General features: G+C 35.3%; 1 protein-coding gene across 1 annotated transcript in view; it reads left to right on the forward strand.

Moving 5' to 3' along the window:
• Positions 1-18,727, forward strand: part of GLRB (glycine receptor beta) — a 90,421-nt gene that overhangs the window by 32,256 nt on the left and 39,438 nt on the right. Inside the window, 2 exon segments of the mRNA NM_001266452.1 lie at positions 12,490-12,596; positions 14,272-14,339. Coding sequence (NP_001253381.1) covers positions 12,490-12,596; positions 14,272-14,339 — 175 coding nt within the window.

Genomic DNA, 18,727 nt, shown 5'->3' on the forward strand with positions numbered 1-18,727 from the left:
GTGCTCCGGAAATGGAACAACAAAGCCTGGGTAACAGCACATCTGTTTAAAACATGGTTTACTGAAGATTTTAAATACACTATTAAGACCTACTACTCATGAAAAAAAGACTCATTTTCAAACATTACTGCTCATTGACAATGCACCTGGTCACCCAAGAGCTTTGACAGAGATGTATGGTACAAGGAGTTGTTTTCATGCCTGCTACACAACATCCATTCTTCAGACCATGAATCAAGGAGTCATTTTGACTTTCAAGTTTTATTATCTAATAAATACATTTAGTAAGGCTATAGCTGTCATAGATAGTAATTCCCCTGATGGATCTGGGCCAAATACATTGAAAACCTTCTGGAAAGGATTCACTATTCTGGATACCATTAAGAACATTTGTGATTTATGAAAGGAAGTCAAAATGTCAACATTAACAGGATTATAACTTTTTTGGATGACTTTGAGTAGTTCAAGACTTCAGTGGAGGAATTAACTGCAGAGATGGTGGAAATAGCAAGAAAACTTAAATTAAAACTGGAACCTGAAGACGTGACTGAATTGTTGCAATTTCACGATAAAGCTTGAACAGAAGAGGCGTTGATTCCTATGGATGAGCAAAGAAGTGGTTTCCTAAAATGGATTCTACTCAGATCTTCTGGTGAAGATACTGAGAAGAATGTCAAAATGACAACACAGGATTTTGATTATTACATGGACTTAGTTTATAAAGCAGCAGAAGTTTGAGAGGATTGACTCCAATTTTGAAAGATGTTCTGTAGATAAAAGGCTATTAAACAGCCCTGCATGTTAGAGACACATCTGCCATATAAGGAAGGGTCCATTGATCCAGCAAACTTCACTTTTGTCTCATTTTAAGAAATTGCCACAGCCACCGCAACCTTCAGCAAGCACCAGTTTGATCAGTCAGCAGTCATCAGCATCAAGGCAAGACCCTCTTATCAGCAAAAAAGAGGAAACTTTGTTTAAAACTAACATGATTGTCAGCAATTTTTAGTGATATTTTAAAATTAAGGTATGTTTATTATTGTATACATTTAGCAGACTACAGTTTAGTTTCTTATATGCACTGAGAAACCAAAACATTTGTGTGACTAACTTTATGGCAATATTCACTTTATTGTGGTGATTTGGAACTGATCCCTAAATATGTCTGAGGTATGGCTGTATTTCCTATTGGTTCTGTCTTTCTGGAGAAACTGGACTAATACAATTTGTGTGTATGACTTTAGCTTTATCTTTTGGGGGCTTTCTGGGATTTCTGAATCTGGATGTTCATTTCGTTCCTCAGATTTGGGAAGATTTTAGCCATTATTTCTTAGAATTTCCTCATTATTTCTCCCTTTTTTCTTCTTCTGTAATTCCCATAATGCCTATCGTGGTCTGCTTGATGGAATCTGTAGTAAAAGCCTAAGTGTCTTTTTTACACTATACTTTCCAGTAGAATACTTCTGACACCAGATGTGTGTGTGGCATTTCGCTTCAGATGACAACCAGTCAGTTCTCCAGTGAATACCAATTGTTTGCCCTATAATTTATTTTTAAATTCTATTTTCCTGGAGATAGTGTTGGATCACCCAGCTTGAAGGCTCAGTCCAAGAAGACTGACTTGCACTTCAGATGCCAATTACAAGTCCCAGGTTGTGTCCTGTACTTCTGACTAACTGACCATAAATCTGGATTCCCCTGATCATGTCCTTGCGTTTGATTAATATGCTAGAGCAGCTTACAGAGCTCAGGAAAACACTTCACTTCACTTATTTTTACCCATTTATTGTGAAGGAATTATACAAAGGATACAGATGAACAGGCAAATGGAGAATATGCATAGAACAAGGCATGTGAGAAGGTGCATAAAGCTTCCATGCCCTCTCTGGGTACACCATCTTTTACAGTCCTCTATGTCTCCAGCTTTCTGGAAGCTCTCTAAACCCAGTCTTTTGGGTTTTTTATGGAGGCATCATTATACGGCCATGATTGATGAAATCTTTGGCCATTGGTGATCAACTCAACCTTCAACCTTTCTCCCCTCCCTGAAGGTCAGAGGGTGGGAGTAAGGCTGAAAATCTCAACTCTCTAATCATGTTTTCGTCTTTCTGGCGACCAGTCCCCATCCTGGGGCTATTCTAGGGGCCTTGAACTGCCAGTCATCTTATTAGCATACGGAAGACACTCAACGCTCCAGAGTGTTTACAGGTTTTAGGAGCTCTATTCTAGGAAACAAGAATGAAGATCAAATATATATATCTTATTATAAATTACAATATCACAGTGTTTTATGAGACCCTCAGGTTTTCTTCACTCTTTTTTTTTTTTCTTTTATTGCTCTGGATAATTTTAAATGACCTGTCTTTATGTTTGCTCATTCTTTCTTCTGCTTGTTCTAATGTGCCACTGAATTTCTCTATTGAATTTTTTAGTTTATTATATTATTCAGCTTCAAGGTTTCTGCCTGCTTCATTTTAAAATTTTCTCTCTTTGTTGAAATTCGTACTTTGTGCATTGTCCTCCTGAGCATGTTGAACATTCTATTATTTATAAAGATATGACTGTTTATTTTAAATTTTCTGTCAAATAATTCATATATTTCCATTTTGTTGGGGTTGGTTTTTGGAGTTATGTTTTACTCCTTTGTTTGGATCATGTTTGCCTGTTTCTTTATTTTTCTTGAGTCTTTGTGCTGTTATCTATGCAGCAGAAAAACCTCTACATCTCCCAGTCTCCACAGATTGATCCTGTGCTAGAGAAGACCCTCACCATTCAACCTGGCCAGTTTCTGGGTCTCTCAAACCTTCTTGGTAGTCTAAATCATTGTCTTTTTTTTTTTTTTTTTAGTGGCTTCCAGGTGTCCAGAGTATGTTAGGCCCTGTCTATCCTCCAAGAAAGGTGGGTAAAAGTAAATTCCTCTGGTAGCTCTTGGAGGAGTTGGAATGCCAGAACTGTGATCCAGCTCTTTTCCTTCCCCAAGAATAATCTGAGCTCTGGTGTTTTTTACGTGCTCACTCTGTGTTGAGCTGGGGTAGCATCTGTGATGAGTTCTGCACACCTGTTCAAAGTACCACTTTGTTCTTTGTAGCCTTCAGTGGTCTAGTGTATACTGGGCCCTATCAGTGCTGTGAGAGAGATGAGAGAAAAGCCAGTCCCTTGAGTAGCACCAGAAAAAGTTGGGCTGGTAGACATGTGGTTCAAGTGTTCTCAGGGAGAAGCTGGGAGCTAGGGTTTACTTCCCTTGCTTGTTGTGCACTGAGCTTTGGGGAGGAGCTGTGGCATGTCTTCATGCTAGTGCAAACTGTTACTTTTTTCCCTGTAGTCCTCAAGGGCTTAGTGTACTAGTGTATGCTGTGCTTTATCAGCTTTCCAAGACTGGAGAGATAGCAAACAGTCTCTCTGAGGCCGGGCACGGTGGCTCACGCCTGTAATCCCAGCACTTTGGGAGGCCGAGGCGGGCGGATCACAAGGTCAGGAGATCGAGACCATGGTGAAACCCCGTCTCTACTAAAAATAGAAAAAATTAGCCGGGCGCAGTGGCGGGCGCCTGTAGTCCCAGCTACTCGGGAGGCTGAGGCAGGAGAATGGCGTGAACCCGGGAGGCAGAGCTTGCAGTGAACCGAGATTGTGCCACTGCACTCCAGCCTGGGTGACAGAGCAAGACTCCGTCTCAAAAAAAAAAAAAAAAAAAAGAAAACAGTCTTTCTGGTGGTACATGCAAAAGCTGAGATGCTAGGTGTATGGTCCAACTGCTTCACTCCAGAGGAAGAAACTGTAAGCTGAGGACTCCTTCATGATTATATTATGCTGTGTTGGGGTTTTAGGGGTGGGGATTAGGGCTGGAGGATGTGTTATTTTCCTACGAGTTCAATGTGGCTGATTTCATACTCAACTGAGGTACAGAAGACTCTCAACTAGTTTTAGAATTTCTCATAAAGAAGATTGATCCATTTGTTGTTGCATTGTTATGTCCTTGAGGGGAGGAAGAATCCAGAGCTTCCTTTTTCACTGTCTTGGGGACATCACTCTTAGTGAAACAGACTTTTCAATAGAGTCATATGCACTCTCTCATTCATTTCTTCACCTATTACTATTCTATCAACTCCAATCTAGCTTCCGCCTCTTTCTCAACTGAAAAACAGTTCTTTCTTTTGCTGAATCCCATGGAAAGCTGTCAGTCCTCATCTCAACCTCTCAGCAACTTTTGGCCCTGTTAGCCAACTCTTCCATGAAATATTCTTTTTTTATTTCCCTTGGGTTCTGTTGATACCACACACTGCTGGATTTACCCCTTCTTCCTGGCTCTTTTCTTTTTGAATTATTGGCTTATCTTTTCCTATCTGCTCATTAAATGTTGCAATTCCTCACATTTCAATTCCATGTCTTTTTTTTTTTAACTATAAACTCTCTTTTCAAACAAGTGATTCTTCTGATTATTAAAATCATCTGAAGAACTTTTTAAAAACCCTGATGCCTGGGCCACATCCAAAACTAATTAAATCTAGATATGGGTGATGGGATGAGGTATCAGTAGTTTCTAGAACTCCTCAGCTGAATCCAATCTATTTTCAAGCCTGAGAATCCACAACCAAATTTATCTAAACTCACAGCTTTAAATATCATTTTTTGTATCAGAATAAGGATCATGCGTGTTTGATTCTCAAGCAGATAACCAGTACATGGCAAGTGCATGACACATAGGAAATTCTCAGAAACTGTTAAATGAATTAAGGAATGACTAAAGTGAGAGAGAAATTTAGCATATTGGTGGTTGCATAACTGGTAAAGCTCCTTAAGGAAACCTGGTATTTAGTTGATGTTTGTAGGTTAAATTATCTTAGAGACAGAGACATTGAGATGAAAATTTGCATGAAAAAAGGGATTACTTTTGAGAACATGTCTTAAGAGGGAGTAAAGCAGGCTTAAACACAGGAACAGTGGGGTTGCAACTGAGTGATCCGTCCATGCCACTGGGAACTCTGAAGATGGGATGGCCCTTCAGAGTGTCTCAATTAGTAGAAAGGGACCCAGCCACTTTTATATACCCCTATCAAAGTCACTGGGTATGGGCTGCCTCTAGGACACGACGCCTTACTTCAGCTGGAGGCTATTCCAGAAGACACTCAGCTCTGAACTGTAGGCACCCAACATTCCCAGTAGCAAGCTCATTTCCGGAGGGGTGACCTTGATGGTGGGGCATGGCAGCATGCACTACAGGTGGAATCAGATTGTCAATGGAATGAGCTCTGAGACCTCACCTGATTTAACCTCTGGTTTAAAGGTGAGTGTACTGAAGCTCACAGAGGGGGAGTGCTTTGCCCAGTATCATGTGGCAATCTTGCAGTCCATCTGGAGTTAGAACACTAATCTCTTGACTCTAAGAGATGTGTTTTTCAATTATACCCACATTTTACTCAACTTTAGTGTGTATGTGTATGTGTGTGTGTAATTTTTTGTATAGATATTTTCGTTGGGCCAGGAGGGCAATATTTTTAAGTTTTTGCTATATATGGAAAATTGAGAAAAGCTAAGTATCATTGCAGTTGGTTGCAGAGTTAGAAGTCTTAACTATGGATTTGTACTTGCTGGGCCAGGATGTAATTTTATTCTGTTTAGTATTGAAAGTAATGGCACAGTAAACATTGTGTTTGGATTGATGTTTAATTCTTTATGTCATGAGCTTTGGAGCGCATAGCAAACCCATTAGAAGTGGTGAGAAGGTATAATGTTTTACAGTTGAGCAACATATGATAGAAGTAGAAAATACTTCTATCATGGTTTTCATAGAATAAGTAATCTCACATGTGATATGAAGTTAAAAGTGACCAACAGATAGCCTTCAATGAGATTTGCAAATTGCTGGTATTCAAAATCCAGCATCTCTCCAAATACATGCTTCTACTTTATGCAGAATATTTTTTCTTTGAGCCATGGATGATGTAATTGTATAATTGGAGCTAGAGAAGATTTGAAAATGTTTCCACAGGCTACAACAGTTCCTGAAACCCAGTTGAGGGATAAATAACATGAATGTTGCGGAACACTCTTCTTAATTATGACTCTTGGCCCATAATAACATGACAGACTTTGCCACACACATACACATCTACTCATAAACACATTCTTTGCAAATAAGTTTAGACTAATCTTGTAAAAGGTATCACTCACTGTCTGCATTCATAAAACTGTTCACAGTTTAATCTGCAAAAACAGAATGGAAAATAAATCCAGAAACTGTCAAGAGAGGTGATAGTAAACTATAGGATAAGTAGGAAAACACAAAAATAAAAAACACTCCACAATAATTACACAGTTATGTGTATTCATGAATAACTACCAATTTAACTTATTAGCTGGATACATAAAGTATTTGTCTTTGTATATCTATTTATCTATCTGATTATCTAAAAATAATTGTGTACAGATGGAAGTGTAATGCTGAACTTTTAATACATTTCCATTTACAGACCAGTAGCAGTGTTTTTTCATAAGCCCCAGTCTTAACACATGATTGAGGTTTCACTTCTATATGATTATTATATACATAGTTTGCTTCCAGTTAAGGCTGTGGATTTTGAAAGGAGAGCTCACAACTGACTCTCCTGACTCTTTCAGTGCCTTTGCTGGTCTCTCTCTCTCTCTTTTTTTCTTTTTTCAAATAAGCATTTTATTTTAGAATAGCTTTAGATTTATAGAAAAATTTCCAAGGTAGTACAGAGAGTTCCCAAATACCCTGCACCTAATTTTCTCTATTTTTCTTTTTCTTTAGTATGGTACTTTGTTTATTTTTGTAATTTTTATTTTATTTATTTATTTATTTACAATTAAAGAACTAACACTAATAGAATATTAATAAGTAAAATCCATTCTTTACTCACACGTCTTTGGTCTTTATCTTAAGTCCATTTTTTGTCACAGGATCCCTCCCAGGATACTATGTTACACAGTCGTCATGCCTTCTTGGGCTCCTCTTGGCTGTGACAGTCACTCAGACGGTAACTTACTTTTGATGACTGTGAGAGTTTTATAAAGTACCTGAGTACCTGTCAAATATTTTGTGGACCGTCCTTCAAATGGGATTTATCTGATGTTTTTCTCATGACTAGACTGGGTTATGTGGTTTTGAGAGGAAGACCACAGGGTTAAAATGTGATTCTCATCACATCCTATCAAGGGTCCGTATTATCAACATGGATTATCACGATTAAGGTTAACTTGATTACCTGCTGAGGAGAGTGCCTGTGGAGTTTCTCTGCCGTGAAGTTACTCTTTCCCCCCGCACTTTGCAGACTGAACTCTTTGGAAGGGAGTCACTATGCACAGCCCACACTAAGGAGTGGTGAGTTATTTTCCAACAATTAAAAAGCAGAAGATCTATACCAATTATTTGGAATTCTTCATGAGTGATTTGTTAATATTTCCTCATTTATTCAATTCTTATTTTTATCTGTATGGACTCTGAGATTTCTATTTTGTACTATAATACAATACTACTTTATTTTGTTGCTCAAATCATGACAGCTTTGGCCACTGGGAACCCTCTCAGTTGGTTCCAATGTCCCTCTGTTGACATATTTCCATTACGGTGCTTTTTTTTTTTTTTTTGTCTGAACACTTGTTTAATTTCTGTTACTGTAAGATATCTGCTCTTTAAAAAAATATTGTCGTCTCCTTTCACTTTGTATGGTGTTACCAGCTTTAAAATAATGACTAATAACATCACGGTTGCCACTATTTACGGTTGTATTGTTTACTTTGATATAATTCCTTTCTGAGTCCTTTTAGTGAAGTATTCAGAAAGGGAACCTTCCGTCTAAAACCTCCTCCAACAATAATACCTTGTGTTTTCTTGTATCTTGCTGTGTCTGAAAAGCAGAATTAACAGTAATCAAAACATCCCATAGAGTCAGAATTGCTTGCTGTAGAAGGGAGGATGATTGATCTGTTTCCATGAAAAATTTCTTAACCTGTGGTCTGCTGGTCCAGGACCCTCAGAAACGCAAACTTCGTGTACACTTTTTAGGGAAGTATAGAGTGTTTATCGGATTTTCGGAGACATTTGTTATCTAACAGAGGCAAAGAATCACTGCCTTAGAGCATGAGAAATGATACAACCAACATATATTACATGCCTCGTTCTACCCTTGTGTCTGTAGCTTTGTGTTTGTTTAAGTTCATGTCCAGCTGAAAACCGTGCAGCCCCATACTACATTCAGGTCTGAGAAGGCCTCTGACAATTGTCACTGCATTTATAGCTCTATGGAGAAATAAAACAATTCCTTTAGACTCAGATTTCTGGTTTTAGCAAGAAGATTAAGACAATATACTCATCCACACCTGTTTTGAAATGAAACTGTGCACTGTGGTCACTGGAGGGTCATGTAAAAAAAGAAGAATGTTCTACAGTTAATAGAAAATTGAGTTTCCTCCTTTGGAAATAATTTTCTGGATTTTTCCTTTAGTGCTGGAAAATATTACATCATACAGCTATACAGTCTGACACATTCCTTGCATAACTTTACGTATTAGTAATGACATTGGTTCAAGTTTAGGCAAGTGAACAAAAGAGAACTGGTTGTAAAAGGCTTTTGATATTTAACTCTATTTTCTCTAGTCATTTGATCACTTTGCCCAAGTAGAATACATTATTTTCTTAAATTAATGTCATATTTCCAAGAAATAAATCCTGCTTTTTAATATATTGGAATTGTTGATAGATTTCTTGAAATAAAACAAAATAGCATAGTCACATGCATAAAACATTGGGCTGAGATTCAGAATATGAAGACTTTAATAACAAAGCATGCATTAAGTGTGTGGCCTAATTAAAATCACTTAACTCTCCTTTTTCCTGTTTATTTTGTGTAAGTGATACTAACTTACTTTCTAAATTATAAGGATATATATGGTAACATACAGATAAAAGAAAATATGTTGCATGCAAATTGTTTTAACTCTTTAGAAGGAAGTGACTATATCCATTTAATCTCTTAGATATATTTTAGTCTGTAGAGATAATTTTAATGTTATTTTATTATTGATAAGCTAAAAATATGATTTTTACTTTTTTTAGGTGGGAAAACACTGAGTTCATGCATGTGAATATAAACTACATGGGATTTTATTTAATTTTTAAAACATCTCTTCATTTCTAATACAAATAAATGTAAACTGTTGATTAAACATTCATGCCAAGTTACCTGCAGCTGAAACATGGAAATATATATTGACACAAATAAGAATAGAAGAAAAGGGGCCATACGATATTTGGTATATTCCCTGGGTTTTTGTTTTTGGTTTGGTTTTTTTTTTTTTTTTTTTTGGTTTGCTTGTTTGATTTTCAGAAGATTTTTGTCAAGCAATGTTGGGTTTTTGTTCCTAACAAACAAGAATTTGCTTTTAACTGTGGAGAGTTGCAAAAACATTTGGAGATGGTAGAAGAGTGAACTGATAGAAAGGGCCAATTTATATTTTCAGTACTAATGATTTTTAACAATGCCTAGTAAGATGAATAGAACCCAAGGTAAAATATATATGCCCTAAAGCAATATGTGTATGGATGGTAATAAGAAGACAGATAATATTTCACTTACACTATGGCAGGCTTACCATGGAGCAGGTTTCATTCTTGGCTCTACCACCTTAGAAAAATCTCTTAACCCTGCTGTGTCTTAGTTTCTTTATATACCATGTACTCTACCGGTCCATTTACTTACCTCTTACTCTTGTACCAATTCTTTTTGTGTGTGTGTGTGTGTGTGTGTGTGTGTGAGACGGAGTCTCGCTCTGTCGCCCGGGCTGGAGTGCAGTGGCCGGATCTCAGCTCACTGCAAGCTCCGCCTCCCGGGTTTACGCCATTCTCCTGCCTCAGCCTCCCGTGTAGCTGGGACTACAGGCGCCCGCCACCTCGCCCGGCTAGTTTTTTGTATTTTTTAGTAGAGACGGGGTTTCACTGTGTTAGCCAGGATGAGTCTTGATCTCCCGACCTCGTGATCTGCCCGTCTCGGCCTCCCAAAGTGCTGGGATTACAGGCTTGAGCCACCGCGCCCGGCCGTACCAATTCTTTTCTACCATTCTCTCCCTCGAAATGACAGCTTTCTGTGTGGTTAATATCTCTTCTGTTTAATAGCATGAACATGACTATCAAATGAAAGAATGTAGTGGACATAATGGTTGATTCTCCAATATTCATTCCGCACCAGAATATTAATCTGAGCCAATCATGAATGTTTCTTCCTCCTTGCCAGTAATTAGTTCAGCAATGGTCAATACTGGGAAGATTATGAGGGTGGGGGAAGTCATTTCTCCTAAGAGAGTGCCCCAGGACAAAATGCTCTTCTTCCTCTGGAAATGATGAGTGGAACTGCTTACCTCTTACAGCACAGGCAACATGAGGCTGAAATATACCTAGAAGAGATGGCAGATTGGAAGTACTTGAACCAATGTGTATTTAATACTATAAAAACAGACTAGGGAACTACAAATATATAGAAACCATGAGTCCCTCAATAATCATACTGTTTTCATTTTGTCTAGTTGGTAATATCCCCATAGATAAGAAAAGAAAAGCTACAAAATCATTGCCAAGCAATATATTTATTAGTTCATGTTCATCAGCATAAGGTTGAAGGTTGAGGCAAGATTTTACAAAGAAGATGAAGTTTAAAGGGACAGGTTTGGTTTAGATAAGTACAATAAAGAATGGAAGTTGCAATATTCCGTAAAGAGACACTGATTCTGTGGAAGAAGGACAAAATTTGGTAGTGAGATAAAGGGCTAAAAAATGAGTTTGACTGACACAGCCTACAGCTAGAAGCAGAAAAATCGGCGGGAAAGTTCTAAACTACAAAATTTAGTGTTAATTGTCTTCATGTTGTCCTTTCATTGTTTAGAAGGAATATACTTGTAAAGGATTTTATATGAAGAGACACAATAATAGCAGTTCTGAATTGATCCAATACAAGTGTATTTTGTAATCCATCAATTCTTTTTCTTCCTTTGAATGAGAAAATTTGTAGATAGATTTGAATACTAATTTGCATCCTAATATCCAATTTTCCCACATACCCTCATTCTCTTTAGAGTTTTCCATCTTTTGATAAAGGATGACAACTGGTTGTAAGGAAGTTATAGTTTTACCTGCAATGAAATGGAAAATCTAATTACCAGCCCTCAAGTTTATGAAACTGTGACACTGGAGCAAATAAAGCCACGAGAAGCAGTTTTTAAAAATCCGTATGATCTCTGCACTTTTGGGAGGTTTAACTGATTGATTTTCATTTTTTAAAATGCTTTGCACTCTGATTGAATTTCTGTTTGAAAGAGTTGTCTGTGTCAATTCATAGTATTATTAGATTATGTCATACATTTTTTTCCTGTTATATCTCACCTACAATAGTTGTCTCTTATTGGCAGATTGTATGAAAATTAACTCAGAAATGCCTAATAGAGTTTTGATTTCAATACAAAGCCAAGCCTGTTGCATCTAAGTTTCCTTCATATAAATTAATGTAATTTATGAAATTGAGACTTTTTACCATATCAATACAGAAAATGCTGTGCTAGGTGCTCCAAGTAGAGTTTTACTCTTCCTTGTGATTGTCCTGGATTTTGTGTGTGTGTAGGTAATGAGAAAAATTATTATGCATAAGACTTTATGAGGGGTAAAATAAACCAAACCAAAACAAAAACAACAAAATGTTTTCCTTGGCTTCCAAGAAAGTGCCTTTCTAAAAAAGGGCTCTTAAGCAACCACCAATTTTGTCACTTATCATTATTCAAAGTTAATTAAAATAGCAAAACAATGAAGATTTTCCTCTTCTTGATAAAGAGTTGATGACAAATATATACAGAAAAGCAATAGGTAGTTATCTCTTACAGCTCTGTATAATATAGAGTATTTTACTTGTTTCATTTATCTGATAATAGTGAAAAGTCTTTTACCAATTCCCTTCTGCCTCCCAGACTGCCATATTTTACTGAGTGAGAAAAATGTTCACTGTATTTCTTGGGGAATATCATTTTATAAACGTCAGCATGATTGTCTTATGAATTCTTAGACCATCTCTCTGGTCAGATCGTTTTTGTGTTGGCAGGTTAATATTACACATTTTTCAAAAAATGTTCTTTGCTGTTTTTTTTTTTTCTCATTGTGCGCACTTCCTTTTTACTTACCTAGATTTCTATGGCAGGTTGCTTCAGAACAAGTAAGCTGTCTCCTTAATTTTACTTTATAGAAAGTAACATGGAGTATTTAGAGCAATGTTTCATACATTTAGTAAAGTTAATTGTGTATATATATATAAATAAATAAATAACAATGCCTCTTGGGTTTTTAACAATGTTTACTAGTCTCTATTTCTATTTGAAAAAGCCATACTATAGTTGTGGATTTGTCTCAAAAAGGCAGTCTTTCCTCCCAATGAGAATTACCCATTTCTGTTGTTTGCTATTTATAACTACTTATCAGGATTTTTCTCTCTCTTATAGTCAGCAGTCAGCAGAGGACCTTGCCCGAGTACCTGCCAACTCCACTAGCAATATCTTGAACAGGTTACTGGTCAGTTATGATCCCAGGATAAGACCAAACTTCAAAGGTTTGTCTCCCCCATATAAATTTTCATTTTTATTGTTTAAAAATTAATTTTATATGTATAGAACTTTGTGATATTCTATATGTATATGTGTTGTGATATTCAAAACAGTAAGATTTTAAAGTGACATGTAACAAAAATGTCCTTAAGTTCAGAGCAATTCAATGCCTAAAATATTCAAAGATAAGTAAAATATGAATTCTCATTGCTTTATAGGTTACCTGTTTTTAAACATTCAGAAAAGGATATACTGTGAATTAATAGGCTAACCTCTGTAATGAGTTTGCTAAGTACTATTCTTAACCTTAGTGCTTTAAAATTTAGACTCTGGAAATAGACCTGGCTTTCATTCACAGACACCAGAGTTATAATTTGCAGAATGATGATTTTCTTATTTAGGGAAAGAGAACAGTTCTGATGTATATTTAGAATCTTTCTTACATTTTGTTAGTATTTCACATTAATAGAAAATTCTTTCTTTTCTTTTGCTGAAAAAATGATGGCTGTGTGATTTTTAAAAGCATGTTGGCTTTGTGAATAAAAGTGACTATGTATTCTACAACATAGATTATTTTTATTCCAATTAGATATTACCATTTATCACACCTTTTAAAAACCAAGAGTATGCTTACAATAACATAAGCCAAGAGCAGATTGTGCAGTTGTATAGACCTTTTTTGTACTTTTGATGAATTAGAAAAAAGCTGTATGAACAAAATCTCCTCTGGAAAACTATAATCCTTGCTGCTGGTTAAGGACAGGTATTAATGTAGATCAGATTAACATTATAAGGTTTGATTTTTTTTTTTTTTTTTTTTTTTTTGCCTTTAGAAAAAAACAAGTCTGCAGCTGCTTCTAGTCAACTGAAGTTATACAACTATGTTGTAAAAATGGGTTTTTGTTCATTACCGGGACCTATTCAGTTACTTTCAACGACAGCCATGGTCTGGGTTGTCACATGTCTACCATATATTGATTCACCACCTGTTTTTCATCAGTTAGTGGTTATGTGGCTAAAAGGCTAAATTCACATTTTCCCTTTGTTAGCCCAACCAGCAGCCACAATGAGTTGAAAAAAAAATAGAAAGAAATTTGCAACATTATACCTTAGTTCTCACTCCGTGAACTTTCTAATTATTTTTCAAAAGGTCAGGTAAAAATCTTTATAATGACTCTGCTGTGTGTCCAATTAGCTTTACATTTTCATGAATTAAAAATTAAAATGTAATAATTATAAGTAAAATTTATTGAATACTGTTTTACCTATTAAAGTAAGAATTTGAACTAATTAGAAAAATGCAAAAAAAATTAAACCCTGTTTTCAAAATGATTTTTTAAGAATAATTTGTAGTTCCTTAAAGTAAATGTATTAGGGCAATTTAAAAAAAGATTTAAAGGTAAATGTATTTTGCAGAGTCCCTACAATTTAAGACATAATTCTTCCTGAAAAAAAAGAACATTATAAAATACAATTGAACTCATTTTTTATTTGTATTATGATTCCTGTTTTGAAAAATGAGTTAATAGTAATTATGAACATGTTATACTGAGACCATAGATTTTGCATTCCATATGAATTGGAAAAAATATGATAATTAAATGTGTAAACCAAAAAACTATGATAACTCTGACCAAGCTTTTTACAGCTAGTAAATATATTCTTAATTTTTATTCATAGGCATTCCTGTTGATGTAGTAGTCAACATTTTTATTAACAGTTTTGGATCCATTCAAGAAACAACAATGGTAAGATTGTAATTAATTTAATATTTTGTCAAATATTTCAATAGAGGAGATAGTGAAGTAATATAAAAACTGAAAAATAAGGAGCAACTCAAAACATGCCTGCCATTTCCTAGTATAAAATGTCCATGTTTCTAGATTTTGTTAAATCCGTGATTTCAGTCACCCACATAGTTTTGCAATTCAAATTTAGTTTTAATGTTACATTAAAACTTACGGACTTAAAAGCATTGATGTATTCCCTCTGAAAAGCTGTGATTGGATACAACCTGGAGAAAGGATTTATGCCATGAAGACTCTTGGGCAGCAGTTTTTGTTTTCCAATATGCTTGTATGTTGGAACATTAAAAAATGTTTTAAGTATTCAAGTTTTTTTCTTCCAGTTTCCTGAGGAGAATCCTTGTTTTATCTGTTATGTTCATTTTGTGATATGTAGAGCAGAGAATTGTAAGAGGCAAATAAGAAAATTGATTTTCATAAGATAGGGCAATGTGAACATCTTGAAAGGATGGCTCAGCAAGATGAAAAGGGCGGGGAAAGGCAGGAGAAGACTGGGAAGGAGTGACAAGCAGACTCATGTGTTGAAAGGAATAGCAAAGAGGTTTGAGAGAGGTTTGACTGTTGTCCATGATAAGTTGGACTTTTGGGACAAAGTTTTTGATAAAGTAATAGTAGATTTCCTAAGCCTCTTAAAAGCCGTTCGAGAAAGTCAGTTTGCTTGTTAAGGTTTTAGAATATTAAATTTGTGTTATTTTTGACAAACCACACAGTGAAATAATACTTCAGGTTGAAGAAAGAAGACCTAAGGATTTTTTCCTGTATTTTTGGGAGATACTTATATTTTATTAAATAATAATATAAGACTTTGATTGCAAGCCTAGTAAGAATGGCAAGAGTACAGTCTAGTTTTCCTGAGACCATCTCAGACTAGTAAAAGAATTACTTCAAATATTTACTCCATTATTCCTAGTAGCAGCAGCATAGCGTAGTATAAAAGCAATTGTATATTACATTTAATTAATGACACCTATTTTATATTTTAATTGTGATGCGAGTGTTATTTATTTGTAGAAGTATATAGTTAAGCTGGATAATGGACAATGTGTAGATATTTTAGATAATTATTTAAAAGATTTGGGGATTATGTCCAAAATTCACTTCCAGTGACTTTTTACATTATTTAAATAACATAGACATGCATTATAAATCACTAGGAAATCTTTCTGAAATAAAATATAAACTACTATATATGACTCGAGACAGTATAGCACTCATTAACTGAAAATGTGGTTAATCTATCTATGTACTTCATTTTCCAAGAGTAAGGTATATCATTTTCTCAAGGTAAAACTTTGCAGGAATCTATTTGACTCCACACCCCATTATGCACCCTGGTTATCTAGCATGACACCACTACACTAATACTGAAACACAGCTATCAAGATATTGCGTCCTATAGGAAACAGCCCCACTCTTTATCTTGCATGCCTCTCTGATCAGATCCAAGAGAGTGTTAGGTCAGCTATTGCAAGGATCTTTTTTCTCTTTTGCATGTGTCATAGCTCAGTAGGTATCATTAATGTATCTATTTTGTAATAAATACTGAATTCCTTCCAAATATCAGGAAGGAATTCTGGTAGGTCTCATTAGTAGTTACATGATTATATTGAGTTGAGAATACCAGGGAACATGCAATATTTAAATAATTTTTTACAGAGTTTTGATGATTATGATAAAATATTTCATCATTTCTAATATTATATCCTCTCACTCTTGTGCACAGACCCATCCCAGTAGTTAGCCAAGAAGAACTTACCCTTGGCACCATATTCAATAAATTCTCACTGTGGAGTCTTTACCCTTGCTTTTTGTTCTTGATCTTCTCCTATCTTCTAAACAGAAATTTTTATGGCTGTTCTTACTCACTTTGTGCACTCTTTTCAATCTAGGTTTTGCATCTCTATTATTTGCCTGTTTAATAGCTTCTATACTGTAATTAAATTATTTTTGTATGTATTCCTTTTATTCTCTAATCGACTATAAAACTCATAAAATTAGCAATCATGTATTCTACTTCTTCATTTTCCATAAAATACAGAAGACAGTCACTCAATAAATAATGAACACGTAAGTAAATATTTTTTATATTAGCTAATAGTGAATGAATAAATGAACAAATAAATTTGCTATTTGCTTAGTTAAGTAAAATGGTTGGTGGAACAAATTTAAACAGTAGACTAATGTTGAGCATTTAGATGTCTTAATAACAGACTGAATAATGTCATTACTACAGAGTGTAATTTTGAAAGCTTTGGAAACCTTTGTCTAAAAGAGTCAAATTATTTATATTTGTTATTTATTTGATCATATAGCCTGGATGAAAACCAATCTGCCCTTCACTTTGTATTGACCAGACATAGCCTAAATGTTTAAGATCAGAACTATACTCATTAAATAGATGTAAATATTCCATTTTATCATAATTATTCTTTTTTGCTTCCGGTAATATTTATTTTATATACCCTTATAAAGTAGAATTGTACACATACATCATTTTACGGTCATATTTTATATATTTGCTCAGTCTTCTCAAGGCAAATGCTCTATTACCTTGTTGCTTACTAGTTAGGAAAGCATGAGTTATTATATGAGTAACATTAAAATATCTTCCAAAGGAAAAAAAAATAGGCAACACTTATTCTTCATAATTTGTTATAAACAATGGTCAGAAAATAATAGTTATGACTCAAAAGTGTAACCCAAAAGGGTATTCATGTCTGGACAGGAGTTATATTATGAGAGGATACTTCTTCAAAACTAACAAAAATAAAGGAAGTCCTGGCCGGGCACAGTGGCTCATGCCTGCAATCCCAGCAACTTGGGAAGCCAAGGCAGGTGGATCACTTGAGGTCAGGAGTACAGGACCAGCCTAGCCAACACTGTGAACCTCGTCTGTACTAAAAATACAACAACAACAACAAAAATTAGCCGGGCATGGTGATGCGCACCAGTAATCCCAGCTACTTGGGAGGCTGAGGCTGGAGAATCACTTGAATCCAGGAGGTGGAGGTTGCAGTGAGCTGAGATCGTGCCAAAGGAAGTCTTAACATTTAAAAAGCTTCAGTATTGCCCTGTACTTTCCTCTGAAGTTCAAACCATTCTGCTTCAGCCAGTAGTGCTTATTAAAGAAAGCACAATGCAGAACACAGAGCCTGGGAGTAGATATAACATGAATAGCCACAAGTCAGGTGTCAGAAAGATGGAGGGCAACTTTTAAAGGAAGAGAGGCAACCCATTTCATCAGTGGATAATGTTGATTATCAAAGAAAGAAGCAAGCAAGGTTATTGGCATTAATGTTATTGTCAGGAAAGTTTAACCAATTCTATTTGAAAAAAAATTCTTTCTGCTTTTTGTTTTCTCTAAATTTAGATGCCGAATGTTGCTGGCTAAACTAGAAGTCATCTCACATTATTCATAAACTATAATTGTGTAGTGGAGGAAAAATTACAGCCATATTAATAAACCTTAAGCTCTTCCATATCTCTGTGGCTGTATGCTTCTTCAGCCTGTTTTATGGCCTCATTGTGAAGCTTTATAGTTCCTATTTCTCATGTCTGTGTGCTCGTTTGTATTTTGCTAACTTACATTTTTGTAAGGTATACTTATCAGTACTCTAAGTGGTATTTACCAACATAAACACTAGTGTCACCAAAATCGTCGAATAAATGTTATCATCCCAATTTGAAGTTCCTGGAACAGTCAGTTCTAGTTCCATCAGTTTACGTACTACTGCTTGTGACAGCTGAAATAAGAGCATTCAAAACAGTGAGAAGAATGATTTGTCAGGGGCTAGGTGACATCTGTTCTACAGTTATCCTTACAATATTTGTTGAGTTTCCATTCAGTTCCTAACTTTGGCTTTAATCAGCAGGATTTTCATAATATAAATGTGAACTATTGAACTTACGTGGGGAAAACTGGGATGGTGTATTGTCATAATCTATACACTGACACTTTGCCTTATCAGAAATACATAAGAGCTCTTTCATGGAAATAAAAGCCTGTTTATACAATCCATTTTCTTTCTTTAGTTTAGGCATGCTTTGTAATTATATTGAATTATTATTGCACTATAATTCATGATCCTGTCAGACTTTCTATGCCTTTTTGTTCCATGACTTTTTGTTTATTTTAATAATAGATTGCAACTCCTTTTGGGAAACACAGCTGTGACTGTCAAGAAAAAAATCATGTTTGGGATTCACTAAAAATGCTTGATTCTAGTTTTTGATAATTGCTCATCTTTGTTGTTTTAAAACAATTTTATTTTATCTATTTTTATATTTAGATTTAAAATGCTTTCCTTAAAACTTACCTTAGTTTACTATTC

The sequence above is a fragment of the Macaca mulatta genome, chromosome 5 (genome assembly GCF_049350105.2).
Source record: "Macaca mulatta isolate MMU2019108-1 chromosome 5, T2T-MMU8v2.0, whole genome shotgun sequence".
NCBI lineage: Eukaryota > Metazoa > Chordata > Mammalia > Primates > Cercopithecidae > Macaca > Macaca mulatta.